The 12583-nt window shown below is 39.1% G+C and overlaps 1 protein-coding gene across 1 annotated transcript in view; it reads left to right on the top strand.

Annotated features, from left to right (window-relative positions):
- Positions 1–12583, top strand: part of TIAM2 (TIAM Rac1 associated GEF 2) — a 219611-nt gene that overhangs the window by 139706 nt on the left and 67322 nt on the right. Inside the window, exons 11-13 of the mRNA XM_081033788.1 lie at positions 9668–9829; positions 11321–11425; positions 11611–11689. Coding sequence (XP_080889914.1) covers positions 9668–9829; positions 11321–11425; positions 11611–11689 — 346 coding nt within the window. The remainder of the gene's footprint in view (positions 1–9667; positions 9830–11320; positions 11426–11610; positions 11690–12583) is intronic.

Raw genomic sequence — 12583 nt, 5'->3', positions numbered from 1 at the left:
GCATTGGGAGAGAGGGGGGTCACGGGCATTTTTAAATATTCCACTGTAACTGGCGCATCATATAACACAGTGAGTCACCCTAATTTGAAATCTGTTGAGGTTGGAATAAAGCCAGTCTTATTTGAACATTTTTTGGAGGACACTTTGGCTAGCCCAAAATAAAAGCTTTTCATAGGTGTTACTTGATGAGTAAAAATGAGTCTCAGTCAGGATTTTATTTATTTATTTATTTATTTATTTATTTATTTATTTATTTATATTAGTTTCAGGTATACAAAACAATGTAATAGTTAGACATTTATCATTTACACCCCTCACACAGTGATAACCCCTTTCCCCCCATCTACTATCCCTCTGACATCACATACAGCTGTTACATTTCCACTGTCTCTATTCCTAATACTGTACTCCATTTCTTCTAAATATATATATGTGTATATATATATTAAATTATGGCTGACATTCATTATTGTTCAGCTTCAGCTTCAGGTGTACAGTGCAGTGATCAGGCATCTACATCTTCCCTGAGGTGGTCTCCCTAATGAGACAAGTGTCCATCAGATACCCTACAAAATCTTTACATTATTGATTATATTCCCCAAACTGACTTTCGTATGCCGTGGCAATCTTGTGGTTACGGATTGTGCTTTCTAATCCCCTCACCTTTTCCCTCATCCCTACCCCCGACCCCCATCTAGGAACCCTCAGTGTTTCCTCTATATCTCTGAGACTGTTTCTGATTAGTTTGTTCGTTTATTCTTTTCTTTAGATTCCACATATAAGTGAGATCATATGGTATTTGTGTTTCTCTGTCTGACTTATTTCACTTAGCATAATGTTCAGTCAGGATTTGAAGGGAGGTATTTGTTATGGAGATTGTGACAACAAATCCCCACAGAGGCTCAGGACAGACAGCTACTCCAGAAGCTTCACTGCAGAAACTGGAGCCCCTGGGCCTTGGCTCCCTCTCCTGGAAAATTGGCTTGGGTGTCCCAACGTTCTGTGGCAGCGCGTGAATAAAGTATTGTTGCATTAGTCATTAGCTCCAAACTGGAAAAAAATGCTAATGTTGGTTTTTAAAATGGAAAATATGAATGAAACCACTTCTTCTTGACTATAACATAGTCATTTGTTTAAATAGAATATTAGTATGGAACCCTACATCACATACATACATAAATATACACACATACATATATACATACATACATACATACATACATGCATGCATACATCGGTCATTGTTTTTCTTTCATATCAACTGATGTTTGGACATCAGCCCAAGAAGGAAATAAACATTTTCTCCTCTATGACATTTTCCTGTTGTTAAGAAAACCTGGAGCATGTAAGTCCTTTTGTTTTCCCCTCATCTCACTTGCTAATCAGCTTTCCATTTATCAACAACCGTGGTGGTGTGGGCCCATTTGTGACAGCTAGGCTGTGATTTTGCTACTCACTTCCCTTCAGTGATCCAAGTAGTAATTACAAGCCATTTGATTCAAAAGCATCTGCTATGCGAACCCACGGAGTTTCAATTTTCTCTCCTGGAGACGCACTGAGCAGAAGTAATTTGACATGGTGCCTTCAGGACCATTAATGTCATAACAATAATAAGTGCTTCTGTGGAAGTTGCCATATCAGGAGGGCTAAAGTGATTTGTCAACCTTACTTGTTAGTCTGCAGAGGTCAGAGCTGCGGGGCAGGGATGATGTTCCTGTTTCGTGGATGGCCTGAGCCGGACCACGCGGTGATCTGAGTCACCGTGCACAGTAGCCACCATAGTCCCCAGGAGTTTGAGACCAAGGGCTTCTATAGTGGCCATCACTGCATCGTGGTGGTTAAGCCTCCTACAATATAATGCCACCATCCAGCTTGAACTTCATAAAAGTTCTTTTACCTTGTTATGGCTCTTTACAGTTCATGTTCCTTCAAATGCCATTTCTCACACCAACCCCCATCCTCCCATGATGCTGGTGTGTTTCTAGCCCCCTTTAAAGGTGAAGAAACTGAAGCCCAGAGACATTAGATAACCAGCCTCGACAAGGCTGGGATTTGAGCCAGATTGTCTATTATGTTTTTACTGTCTCCTTCTGTCTTCTCCTGGAACTGGAAACCATGAATGGGCTAATGGGAAACTAACTTTTGGAGGGAGGGAGAGATGGAGTAGGAGGCAGGCTGAGTTTGCAGCAACCTTGACAGAGATAGCCAACCATGAACTTTGGGGTGAGTGGTTAAAGATTTATTTAATGTAGCAACTTTGAAAAGGATAAGCAGGGAAGAGAGTTTTCCAGATGGTTCAATTTGTTGTGCTTATTTGCAAGATCTTCTGTTTCTTTTATGAAAGAAAATGTAGGAGAATATTTTATCTGGCATATTGATAATAAAGCATGTGTATTTCCAGTGTGGAGCTTTGACCCTTGAGGAAATCATTCCAGTTTTCTGTCCAAATGGGCAAAGCTTACAATGTAGGAGAGCTGTACGCACCAAATAGCCTTTTCTTCTTCTAGTTCAAAGTAATCAATTCCACATTCTTGACACTTTCTTGGAATAGCCAGCTTTTACCTTTCTGTAATTGCATGTGTGTGTGTGTGTGTGTGTGTGTGTGTGTGTGTGTCTTACATACAGAAACAGTTACATGTAATTTTTTTTAAATTAAAGTTTATTGGAGTGACAATTATTAGTAAAGTTTACATAGATTTCAGGTGTACAATTCTGTAATACATCATCTATATCTCATATTGTGTGTTCCCCACCCAGAGTCAGTTCTCTTTCCGTCACCATATATTAGACCCCATTTACCCACTTCTAGAGGCCCTCTACCCCCTTACCCTCTGGTAACCCCTAAACTATTGTCTGTGTGTTTTTGTTCCTTCATTTGTCTTGTTCTTTTGTTGTTTTCGGTTTCATATTCCACATATCAGTGAAATCATATGGTTCTCTACTTTTTCTGTCTGACTTATTTCGCTTAGCATTATAATCTCAAGATCCATTCATGTTGCCACAAATGGTACTGTTTTATCTTTTCTTACTGCTGAATAGTATTCCATTGTGTATATATCCATTCATCTATTGAAGGACATTTTGGTTTCCATGTCTTGGCCACCGTACACAAAGCTGCAATGAACATTGGAGTACACGTGTCTTTATGGATAAATGATTTCAAATTCTTTGGGTAGATACTCAGGAGAGGGATTGCTGGGTCATATGGTAATTCTATTCTTAATTTTTTGAGGAACTCCACACTGCCTTCCATAGCGGCTGCACCAGTCTGCATTCCCACCAACAGAGTATGAGGGTTCCTTTTTCTCCACAGCCTCTCCAACCCTTTTTACTATTTTCTTGTTGATCACAGCCATTCTGACTGGGGTGAGGTGATATCTCATTGTGGTTTTTAGTTGCAATTCTCTGATGATTAGTGATATTGAGCATTTTTTCATATGTCTATTTGCCGTTTGTATGTCCTCTTTGGAGAAATGTCTCTTCAGGTCCTCTGCTCATTTTTTAATTGGGTTGTTTGTGTTTTTGTTGTTGAGTTGTATGAGTTTCTTGTGTATTTTGGATTTTCCCTTATCGGAGGCGCTGTTTGCAAAAATCTCTCATTCAGTTGGTTGCCTCTTTGTTTTGTCCATGGTTTCTTTTGCTGTGCAGAAGCTTTTAAGTTTCATATAGTCCCATTCATTTATTTTAGCTTTTTTTTTTTTTTTTAAAGATTTTATTGGGGAAGGGGAACAGGACTTTATTGGGGAACAGTGTGTACTTCCAGGACTTTTTTCTAAGTCAAGTTGTTGTCCTTTCAATCTTAGTTGTGGAGGGTGCCATTCAGCTTCAAGTTGTTGTCCTTTCAGTCTTAGTTGTGGAGGGCGCAGCTCAGCTCCAAGTCCAGTTGCTGTTGCAGGGGGCGCAGCCCACCATCCATTGGGGGAGTCGAAACCGGCAACCTTGTGGTTGAGAGCCCTCGTTCCAACCAACTGAGCTGAGGCATCTCAGCTCAAGGTGCCGTCTTCAATCTTAGTTGCAGGGGGCGCTGCCTACCATCCCTGCGGGACTCGAGGAATTGAACTGGCAACCTTGTGGTTGAGAGCCCACTGGCCCATGTGGGAATCGAACTGGCAGCCTTCGGAGTTAGGAGCACGGAGCTCTAACCGCCTGAGCCACCGGGCTGGCCCTATTTTAGTTTTTACTTCCCTGGCTTTTGGAGTCAAATTCATAAAATGCTATTTGAACCCAAGGTCCATAAGTTTAGTACCTATGTTTTCTTCTATGCAGTTTATTGTGTCAGGTCTTATGTTTAGGTCCTTGAATTAATTTTGGTATATGGTGACAGATAGCAGAGTAATTTCATTCTTTTGCATGTGGCTTTCCAATTCTCCCAGCACCATCTATTGAAGAGGCTGTCTTTTCTCCATTGTATGTTTTTGGCTTCTTTGTTGAAACTTAATCTGTCCATATTTTTGTGGGTTTATTTATGGTTTCTTAATTTTATTCCATTGGTCTGTGTGTCTGTTTTTCTGCCAATACCATGCTGTTTTGATTATTGTAGCCCTGCAGTACAAGCTAAAGTCAGGCAGTGTGATACCTCCAGCATTGTTCTTTTTTCTTAGGATTGCTTTGGCTATTCAGGGTCTTTTGTGGTTCCAAACAAATCTGATGATGTTTTGTTCTATTTCTTTAAAAAATGCCATTGGGATTTTGATGGGGATTACATTAAATCTGTATATTGCTTTGGGTAATATGGCCATTTTAACTATGTTGATTCTTCCAATCCATGAGCACGGAATATCTTTCCATTTCTTTTCGTCGTCTTCAATTTCTTTCAAATATGTCTTATAGTTTTCAGCATATAGGCCCTTCACATCCTTGGTTAAGTTTATTCCTAGATATTTTGTTCTTTTTGTTGCAATTGCAAAAGGAATTGTTTGGTGTTTTTTTTTTTTTAATTTATTTTTCCGAGATTTCATTGTTAGTATATAGGAATCCAATGGAATTTTGTACTTTGATTTTGTAGCCAGCAATTTTACTCTGTTCATTTATTGTTTCTAATAGCTTTTTGGTGGAGAATTTAGGATTTTGCATATATACCATCATGTCATCTGTAAAGAATGACAATTTAACTTCTTCATTCCCAATTTGGATGCCTTTTATTTCTTTCTCTTGCCTGATTGCTCTGGCAAGAACTTCCAACACTATGTTGAAAAGCAGAGGTGATAGGGGACAACCCTGTCGTGTTCCTGAACGTAGAGCAAAGGGCTTCAGTTTTTCACCATTAATTATGAGATTAGCTGAGGGCTTGTCATATATGGCCTTTATTGTGTTAAGGTATTTTCCTTCTATACCTATTTTATTAAGTGTTTTAATCATAAATGGATGTTGTATCTTGTCAAATGCTTTCTCTGCATCAATTGATATAATCATATGATTTTTGTCCTTTATTTTGTGTATGTGATGTATCACATTGATGGATTTGCGGATGTTGAACCATCCTTGTGCCCCGGGGATGAACCCCACTTGGTCGTGATGAATAATCTTTTTAATGCATTGTTGTATTCGATTTGCTAGAATTTTGTTTAGGATTTTTGCATCTGTATTCATCAGAGATATAGGTCTGTAGTTTTCTTTTTTTGTGTTGTTCTTACCAGGTTTTGGTAGCAGGGTAATGTTGGCCTCATAAAATGAGTTAGGGAGTACTGACTCTTTTTCAATTTTTTGGAAGAGTTTGAGCAGGATTGGTATTAGATCCTCTTTGAAGGTTTGGTAGAATTCACTGGTGAAGCCATCTGGTCCAGGACTTTTGATTTTGGGAAGGTTTTGGATGACTGATTCAATTTCCTTACTGGTGATCAGTCCATTTAGATTTTCCAATTCTTCATGAGTCAGCCTAGGAAGGTTATATGTTTCTAAGAACTTGTCCATTTCTTCTAGGTTATTGAATTTGGTGGCATATAGTCCTTCGTAGTATTCTTGGATGATCCTTTGTATTTCTGTGGTATCCATGATAACTTCCCCTCTTTCATTTCTCATTTTGTTTATTAGTAACTTTTCTCTTTTTACCTTAGTGAGTCTAGCCAAGGGTTTGTTATTTTTGTTAATATTTTCAAAGAACCAGCTCTTTGTCACATTACTTTTTTCTATTGTCTTTTGTTCTCTATTTCATTTAGTTCTGCTCGGATTTTTATTATTTCCTTCCTTCTGCTGACTTTGGGTTTCACTTGTTCTTCTTTTTCTAGTTCTTTAAGGTGTAACGTGAGGTTGTTTATCTGGGGTTTTTCTTGTTTCTTGAGATAGGCCTGTAATGATATAAATTTCCCTCTTAAAACTGCTTTCGCTGCATCCCAAAAATATTGGTAGGATGTATTTTCATTGTCATTTGTTTCTATGTATCTTTTGATCTCTCCTCTTAGTTCTTCTTTGACCTGGTCATTCTTTAAAAATATCTTGTTTAATCTCCACATATTTGTGTTTTTTCCTGCTTTCTTTTTGCAATTGCTATCCAATTTCAAAGCCTTGTGATCAGAGGATATGTTTAGTATGATTTCAGTCTTCTTAAATTCATTGAGGCTAGTTTTATGTCTCAATATATGGTCTATCCTTGAGAATGTTCCATGTACACTAGAAAATACTTATAAATTTTTACTGAGATATCTCTTGAAGGTCTGAATTACCTTGCCCTTGGCTTTGGTAGGCATTGTCTCTTCTGTGTTCACTCCATCGTAGGTCAAGTGTAGACTCAGGAAATGATTCCTCAGAGCATTTGTTGGCACAAAGCCCCTTTGAATTGAATATAATATGATTTTTTTTTTTTGCCCATCTCTGCATTTCCCCGTGCACTATCTCTTGTCCAGGGCTTCTTCCCTAGCAATGATCTTCTGTCTGTTTCTCGAACTTTTAGGGAAGGTTAAGAAATTGATGCTATATAAATAAATTTGAATAAGATACTGAAAATGGACATCTTTTACCTTTCAAACCTATGCAGGACTGTGCATTTCTAGTTGCTTCCAATTCAGCGCTCATGTGTTGGGTGTGTTCTGGGTGCAGGACGCACTGTGTGAGGGGCTGAAGGACATTGAAAATGAGGGAGATGGAGCCTCTGCTGTCATTCATCGGAGCACCCAGGGGCCTGAGAGTAGCTGGAAACTGACTGTCCTGGTGTGAGCTAGGCTTACCTAAATGCTGTACCAGGGGCACAGGAGAGTGGAGTCACCTGAGTGGAAGTGGGGGACAGGGGACAGGAGAGACTTTATAAGATGGGCATAGCATTTGAAATATTAGGGGGGTGGAGGGTGGGAGACGAGGGTAAGGGGGGTCAAATATATGGTGATAGAAGGAGAAATGACTCTGGGTGGTGAACACACAATGGGATTTATAGATGATGTAATACAGAATTGTACACCTGAAATCTATGTAATTTTACTAACAATTGTCACCCCAATAAATTAAAAAATAAATAAATAATTTAAAAAATTAAAAAAAAAGAAATATAGTTGAAGGATGTTAGTAGTTTCAGCACTGAAACCATGAGGAAGGTAAAGTCAGCAGAGGAAATTGAACTGAAGAAGGATTTGGAAGCAAAAATGCTGTTTATTCCTTTTTGGGGAGTGTTAGGTGAGCCATTTTGTTCAACCAGAACATGGCGTGTGTCATAGAAGGACATAAAGGAATTGGGAAAGTTAAGCTGTTTCCTTTTGGGGCTGGGGGAGGCAACTGCCAGGCTGATATTTCTGTATAATGTGGTAGTGGTGAGTGCTGGCTCAAGCCAGGTGTCCGGCGTCCAGATCCCCACAGTATCATGGTCACAGCTCCCTGTGTGAGTTTGGAAAAGGTTCTAGAATTTTCTGAGCCTCATTTTTCTTACCTGTTAAGTAGAGGATCTTGATGGTGCCTTCCTTAGAGGTCTGGGAATAGTGAGTGAACTGACCCCATGTCAAAATCTGCTTCCGTTTGGCCCTGTGTGATTGTCTCCTAGGACAGCGGGGCACGGCGACAGTAGGGCAGGGAAGCGTGGCTGTCCATCCTACTCCCGTCCGCAGTCACAGTTTTCTTGGTCTGATCTAAAGGTGCAGAATTAAACAGCTTTGCCAGAGGAATCGGGACTCTGATTTCCTCTTGGCCAGGCTCTTTGTGTGGTTTCTTACTCCACAGTGACCTCTGCTGGAGTTTTAGTTTGATTCTGAACGAGTGTGGTCTGAGAGGTGGGGTCTGGGCCTTTATGGCAGTACCTTACGTGCTTGTTGCTGCCTCATCTGGTTGAAAGCACTGCCCAGATGAAAAGAAGTACCTGGGAGGTTGAACTAAACAAGAAAGCGTGACCCTGTGAGGTAAGACCCTTCAGGAGACAGTGGTGTCCATGCTGGTTCCCTGAGTCCTGTCTCCAGGCATCTGCTCCTCTGTTTCTTTTGTTTCTTTCATTTTGGCACAGGGGGTTCATATTCATCCTGGGTTGTGGTCATCTGTCCAGGAAAACGTACAGAAAGTGAGAGATCCATGACAAATCCAGAAATGTCACTTCAAAGATGAGCACAGCATTTAAAAATGACAACACAGAAAGATGTGTCCTCCCTGCTTTGCCTAAACGTGTTGTTTTTTTTAAATTTCTTTAATATATTCTGGATTTTAAATCCTACATAGGAGGACCTTTTGCTTTTTTTCATTTTATGGAATTCGAAGTCAAATCTCCCGTCATTGATAATTTTAATATGCGAGTGGGATTGAATCTGTATTAACAGTTTCTGTTGTGTAAGGTGTGTTTCCACATATATGATCTTTGCTCACAAAAATTGGTATTGTTAATGAATAACCTTAAGTAATTATAATAGTATTATCGGCTTTCACAGAAGAGGACACACAGGCTCAGAAAGGTCAATGTCTTGTTCTCGGTCTCTCCTTTCTGGCGAAGTGGCCGAGTTTGTGACTTGAGCATCAGGTCTTTTCTTTACCACCGGGCTCATGTAAGAACCTAGCCAGTGGAAAACATTTCTGAGTTGCTTAATAAATGTTAACTATTTTTGTTTGTAAATTATAGGTGTACTTATTAGCATGAGGTCATTGAATTACTGTGATGATGAAGTTTAGGAAAAACTCAACTTTTTTGGAAAAGGCTTATGTTTTGAGGTGGCTTCTAAAAGAATATCTGGATGTGAAATAGCTGAAGGATAGAAACAAACTTCTGCCAGGATTAGGGGTTGATTTTCAGAAACAAGTCGAAATAAGAGAGAAAAAAACGCTGCTTGGACGAAGTGCGGTTCACGGTTAGGACGGGGGAAGGTGTCAGGGGCCATGGACAAGAGTGTATCTGAAATCAGTGGGACGGTGGCTTAAATGCAGATTTCACAGTGGTCTTATCCACCTCTAGAGCAGAAAGAGTGGATTCTAAGTAATCCTTACATTGACTGCAGTGTTCTGATTTGGGCTGAGAGGCAAAATGACACGGTAGCTAGAACACCGGACCCGGAATTAATTGCCTTCCATTCAGTCTCCCTGGGCGTCAGTATGATGGGATAAATGAAGGAGGAAACACTGGGCTTGTCTGCCCCAGAGGGTCGTGAGAAGCTAGAGATGGGAGGGGTGTGAAAGCGCTTACCATAAAATACGCCACACAGTGAGGCGGCGTTATTTGAGTAGTTTCTCTCATTTCTTAAATCTGTCTGCATTTTCTTTTGGAATCTAAAAACAGGTTGATGAGCTTCTGCATATATATGGTTCCGCAGTAGATGGCGTTTCCCGAGACAACCCGTGGGAAATCCAGACGTATATTCACTTTCAGGATAATCAAGGCGTTACTGTAACGATCAAGCCAGAACACAGAGTAGAAGACATTTTGAGTCTGGCATGCAAGGTAATGGATTTTGCTCCAGAAATACACTTCTGAAGAAAAAGAGCCATTAATGTTGCTCTCCTATGCCTTTGAAATCAATGTGGTATTTGAGACCTCACTTTCTAAACTAGGGAACATGTTAACTTATTTATTACTTACCATATTTATTAATTAGCCTTCTTCTCGGTCTTTTAGAAGTATGAGTTGTTAGGTCATGACCTCTTGCCTTCGGGAAGAACCCGAGCTATTGGACTGAAATTCTAGCTGTACTTTTATATCTAGAATAATTGTTATTAAAGGTATTTAATGAAGGTGTCTAGAAGGAGGAGACATAGACTTTGAAGTGCTGGTTTGATTTCATCCTAAATAGTTTTACCAGGTTTCTCTAGATGAAGCAAGTCACTTGACACCGTTCACAGTGGCTTCATGGAGACTATTATGAGATGTTTTATTCATTATTTAAATTGGGTTTTATTTCTGAAAAGGCAGCTTATGGTAAGTCTTACAGAGAGCCCCCTGAGATGAATGAAATAGACTCAGAACCATCAGATCATGTGCTTTTAGACCACCAGATGGCAGAGTGGAGCTGAAATACTTTTAAGTTTTTCAGAGAAAATGCAATCAAAATAAGAAGGGTAACAAAAGGCACGCAGAGTGTGGTGACTCTTTACCATGTACACGTAATAGATGTGGATAACCTTTCATTTTAGTCTTCCTTTGTCTCCTTGATTTAAGCCTTAGTATACCACACATTTATATATGAAGCTTATATTCTTATCAATTTAAGTTTCTTTTACTCCATTATGTAAGGTTTTTATTTAGACAGCCAACAATACTGTTTTATAGTAATGGTATCAGTTATTAACTTGATAAATTTTCTGAGGAATCGAGGATACCAGGAGTAGTGAGTCGGTTAGAGAGGGGTGGAGAATAGGCCTGAGATAATTTCTCACTGTTGAAAGTGTATGAGAGACAGAGAGGGAGGAGGAGGAAGAGGAAAGTGGGGTAGGAGGGAGAGGGAGAGAGCCCATGAGAACAAGTGAGCGTGCAAACGCACGCAAGTGTTTGTGCATAGACATTTTTCTTTTGAAAAGCTTGTAGAGTAGGAAATGCCTAATTCTGAAGTCTGTGTAGTATGAGATTATTCACATTTCACACATTTCTCTACGTTAATAGTGGGAAACAACTTAAAGTTAGGTACAACCAGTGCATAAAGAGATAGCATTTGCTGAGATGGTAGGATATACTCTGTCAGATATATACTACTGTTACCTCTTAAAAACACATCTCTTCCTTTTAGTGGTAAGCAGTATCCTTTAGAGAAAACCTTAAAAATAATTATTTGTCCCTTCTTTCCTTTTTTGCATATTTTAATTTGAGCTGTTATATAGGTTTAAACGCAGCAACTTATATATGGTATTTCTTTTAGGAATTTTCACTTTGATTTTTAGTGAACGATGATGAATTTAGAAAGAATATTTAAAATCTGAATGACTGCCTTTTTCCTTATAGATGAGGCAGTTGGAACCCAGCCACTATCGCCTACAGCTTCGAAAATTAGTCGATGACAACATTGAGTACTGTATCCCCGCCCCATACGAGTACATGCAAGAACAGGTAAGTGTGCATTATCCCTAGAAACAGAAATTTGAACCACATCCACAGCCTCTCAGTTTTAAAAATATGTAATTTGGCGTAAAAATTCTGTTTAAATTTGGCATCTAGTTTGGAAATAATCAAAATAACTCTCCAAGATATTATGACCTCAAAACCTCTGATTTTGTGGTTTTCACCTTTTGTAGGTTTATGATGAAATAGAAGTCTTTCCGTTAAATGTTTATGACGTGCAGCTCACGAAGACTGGGAGTGTGTCTGATTTCGGTAAGCGTGGGGACACCCTTATCCATCCTTGCCTAGTTCGACACAGTATCTTCGGACCTAGTTTTTTTTTTCCTTTACATTTTCAGAAATTGTGACAGTAGTTTTGGAACTGTCTTTTGCTTTTTTCATTTTTATTTATTTATGTTAGCAGGCTAACAAGATATGTGTTGATATTAGGGAAAGATGCCAAAGTAATTAAAAGGAATAAATATAAAAGTTGATGAGAAATTTGAAATGATGATGATGGTAATACAGTGAATTTATTGTGTGCCAGATGCTGTTCTAAGCTGATTACCTTATGACTCATGGGACAGTGCTTTTTATCTCAGTGTCTTTGCTCTTAGCTTAATGTCGTCCACCTGGAGTGCCACCCTCCACTGCTCCCCCCTACCCCCAACCCCTCCTCCCCGGTCGGGTAAATCCGACTTGTCCTTCGGGAACTAACTGAAGGTCTCACTGTCTTGAAAAAGGCTATCTGATTGCTCTAGCTTCAGTTTTAACAATTAAGGGTCAGTACTACTCAAATCACTTTCTAATATTTAATTCTTGCATTTCTCTTTGTATTTAAACTTGTCTTTGAGCTCTTTATAGGCTGTGCTCATGCCTTACAGTTTATTTCTTTAATTCTGCCCTTTACCATAGGAACTCAATAATTAGATAATCACCAATGAATATCTCCATAGAAACCCTATTTCTTGTTAAATATAGTCATATAATTAGTTTCCTTAAAAAGACTCAAGCTGATCAAATTCTACTCATTGTTTAAGTTAAAATTTCCTTCTTCTGATTTGTTCTTTGTTTCTTAATTTTCAAAATCTATTTTGACCCAAATGTTATGTTGATTTTTCCTCTAAAGCCCTCTTCACATTTTGTCTATATTTCTGTTGGCCTTCA

Source organism: Rhinolophus hipposideros (genome assembly GCF_964194185.1).
Source record: "Rhinolophus hipposideros genome assembly, chromosome: 3".
Taxonomy (NCBI): Eukaryota; Metazoa; Chordata; class Mammalia; order Chiroptera; family Rhinolophidae; genus Rhinolophus; species Rhinolophus hipposideros.
The sequence above is the reverse complement of the archived record's forward strand: the minus strand, read 5'-3'. Positions and strand labels throughout refer to the sequence as shown.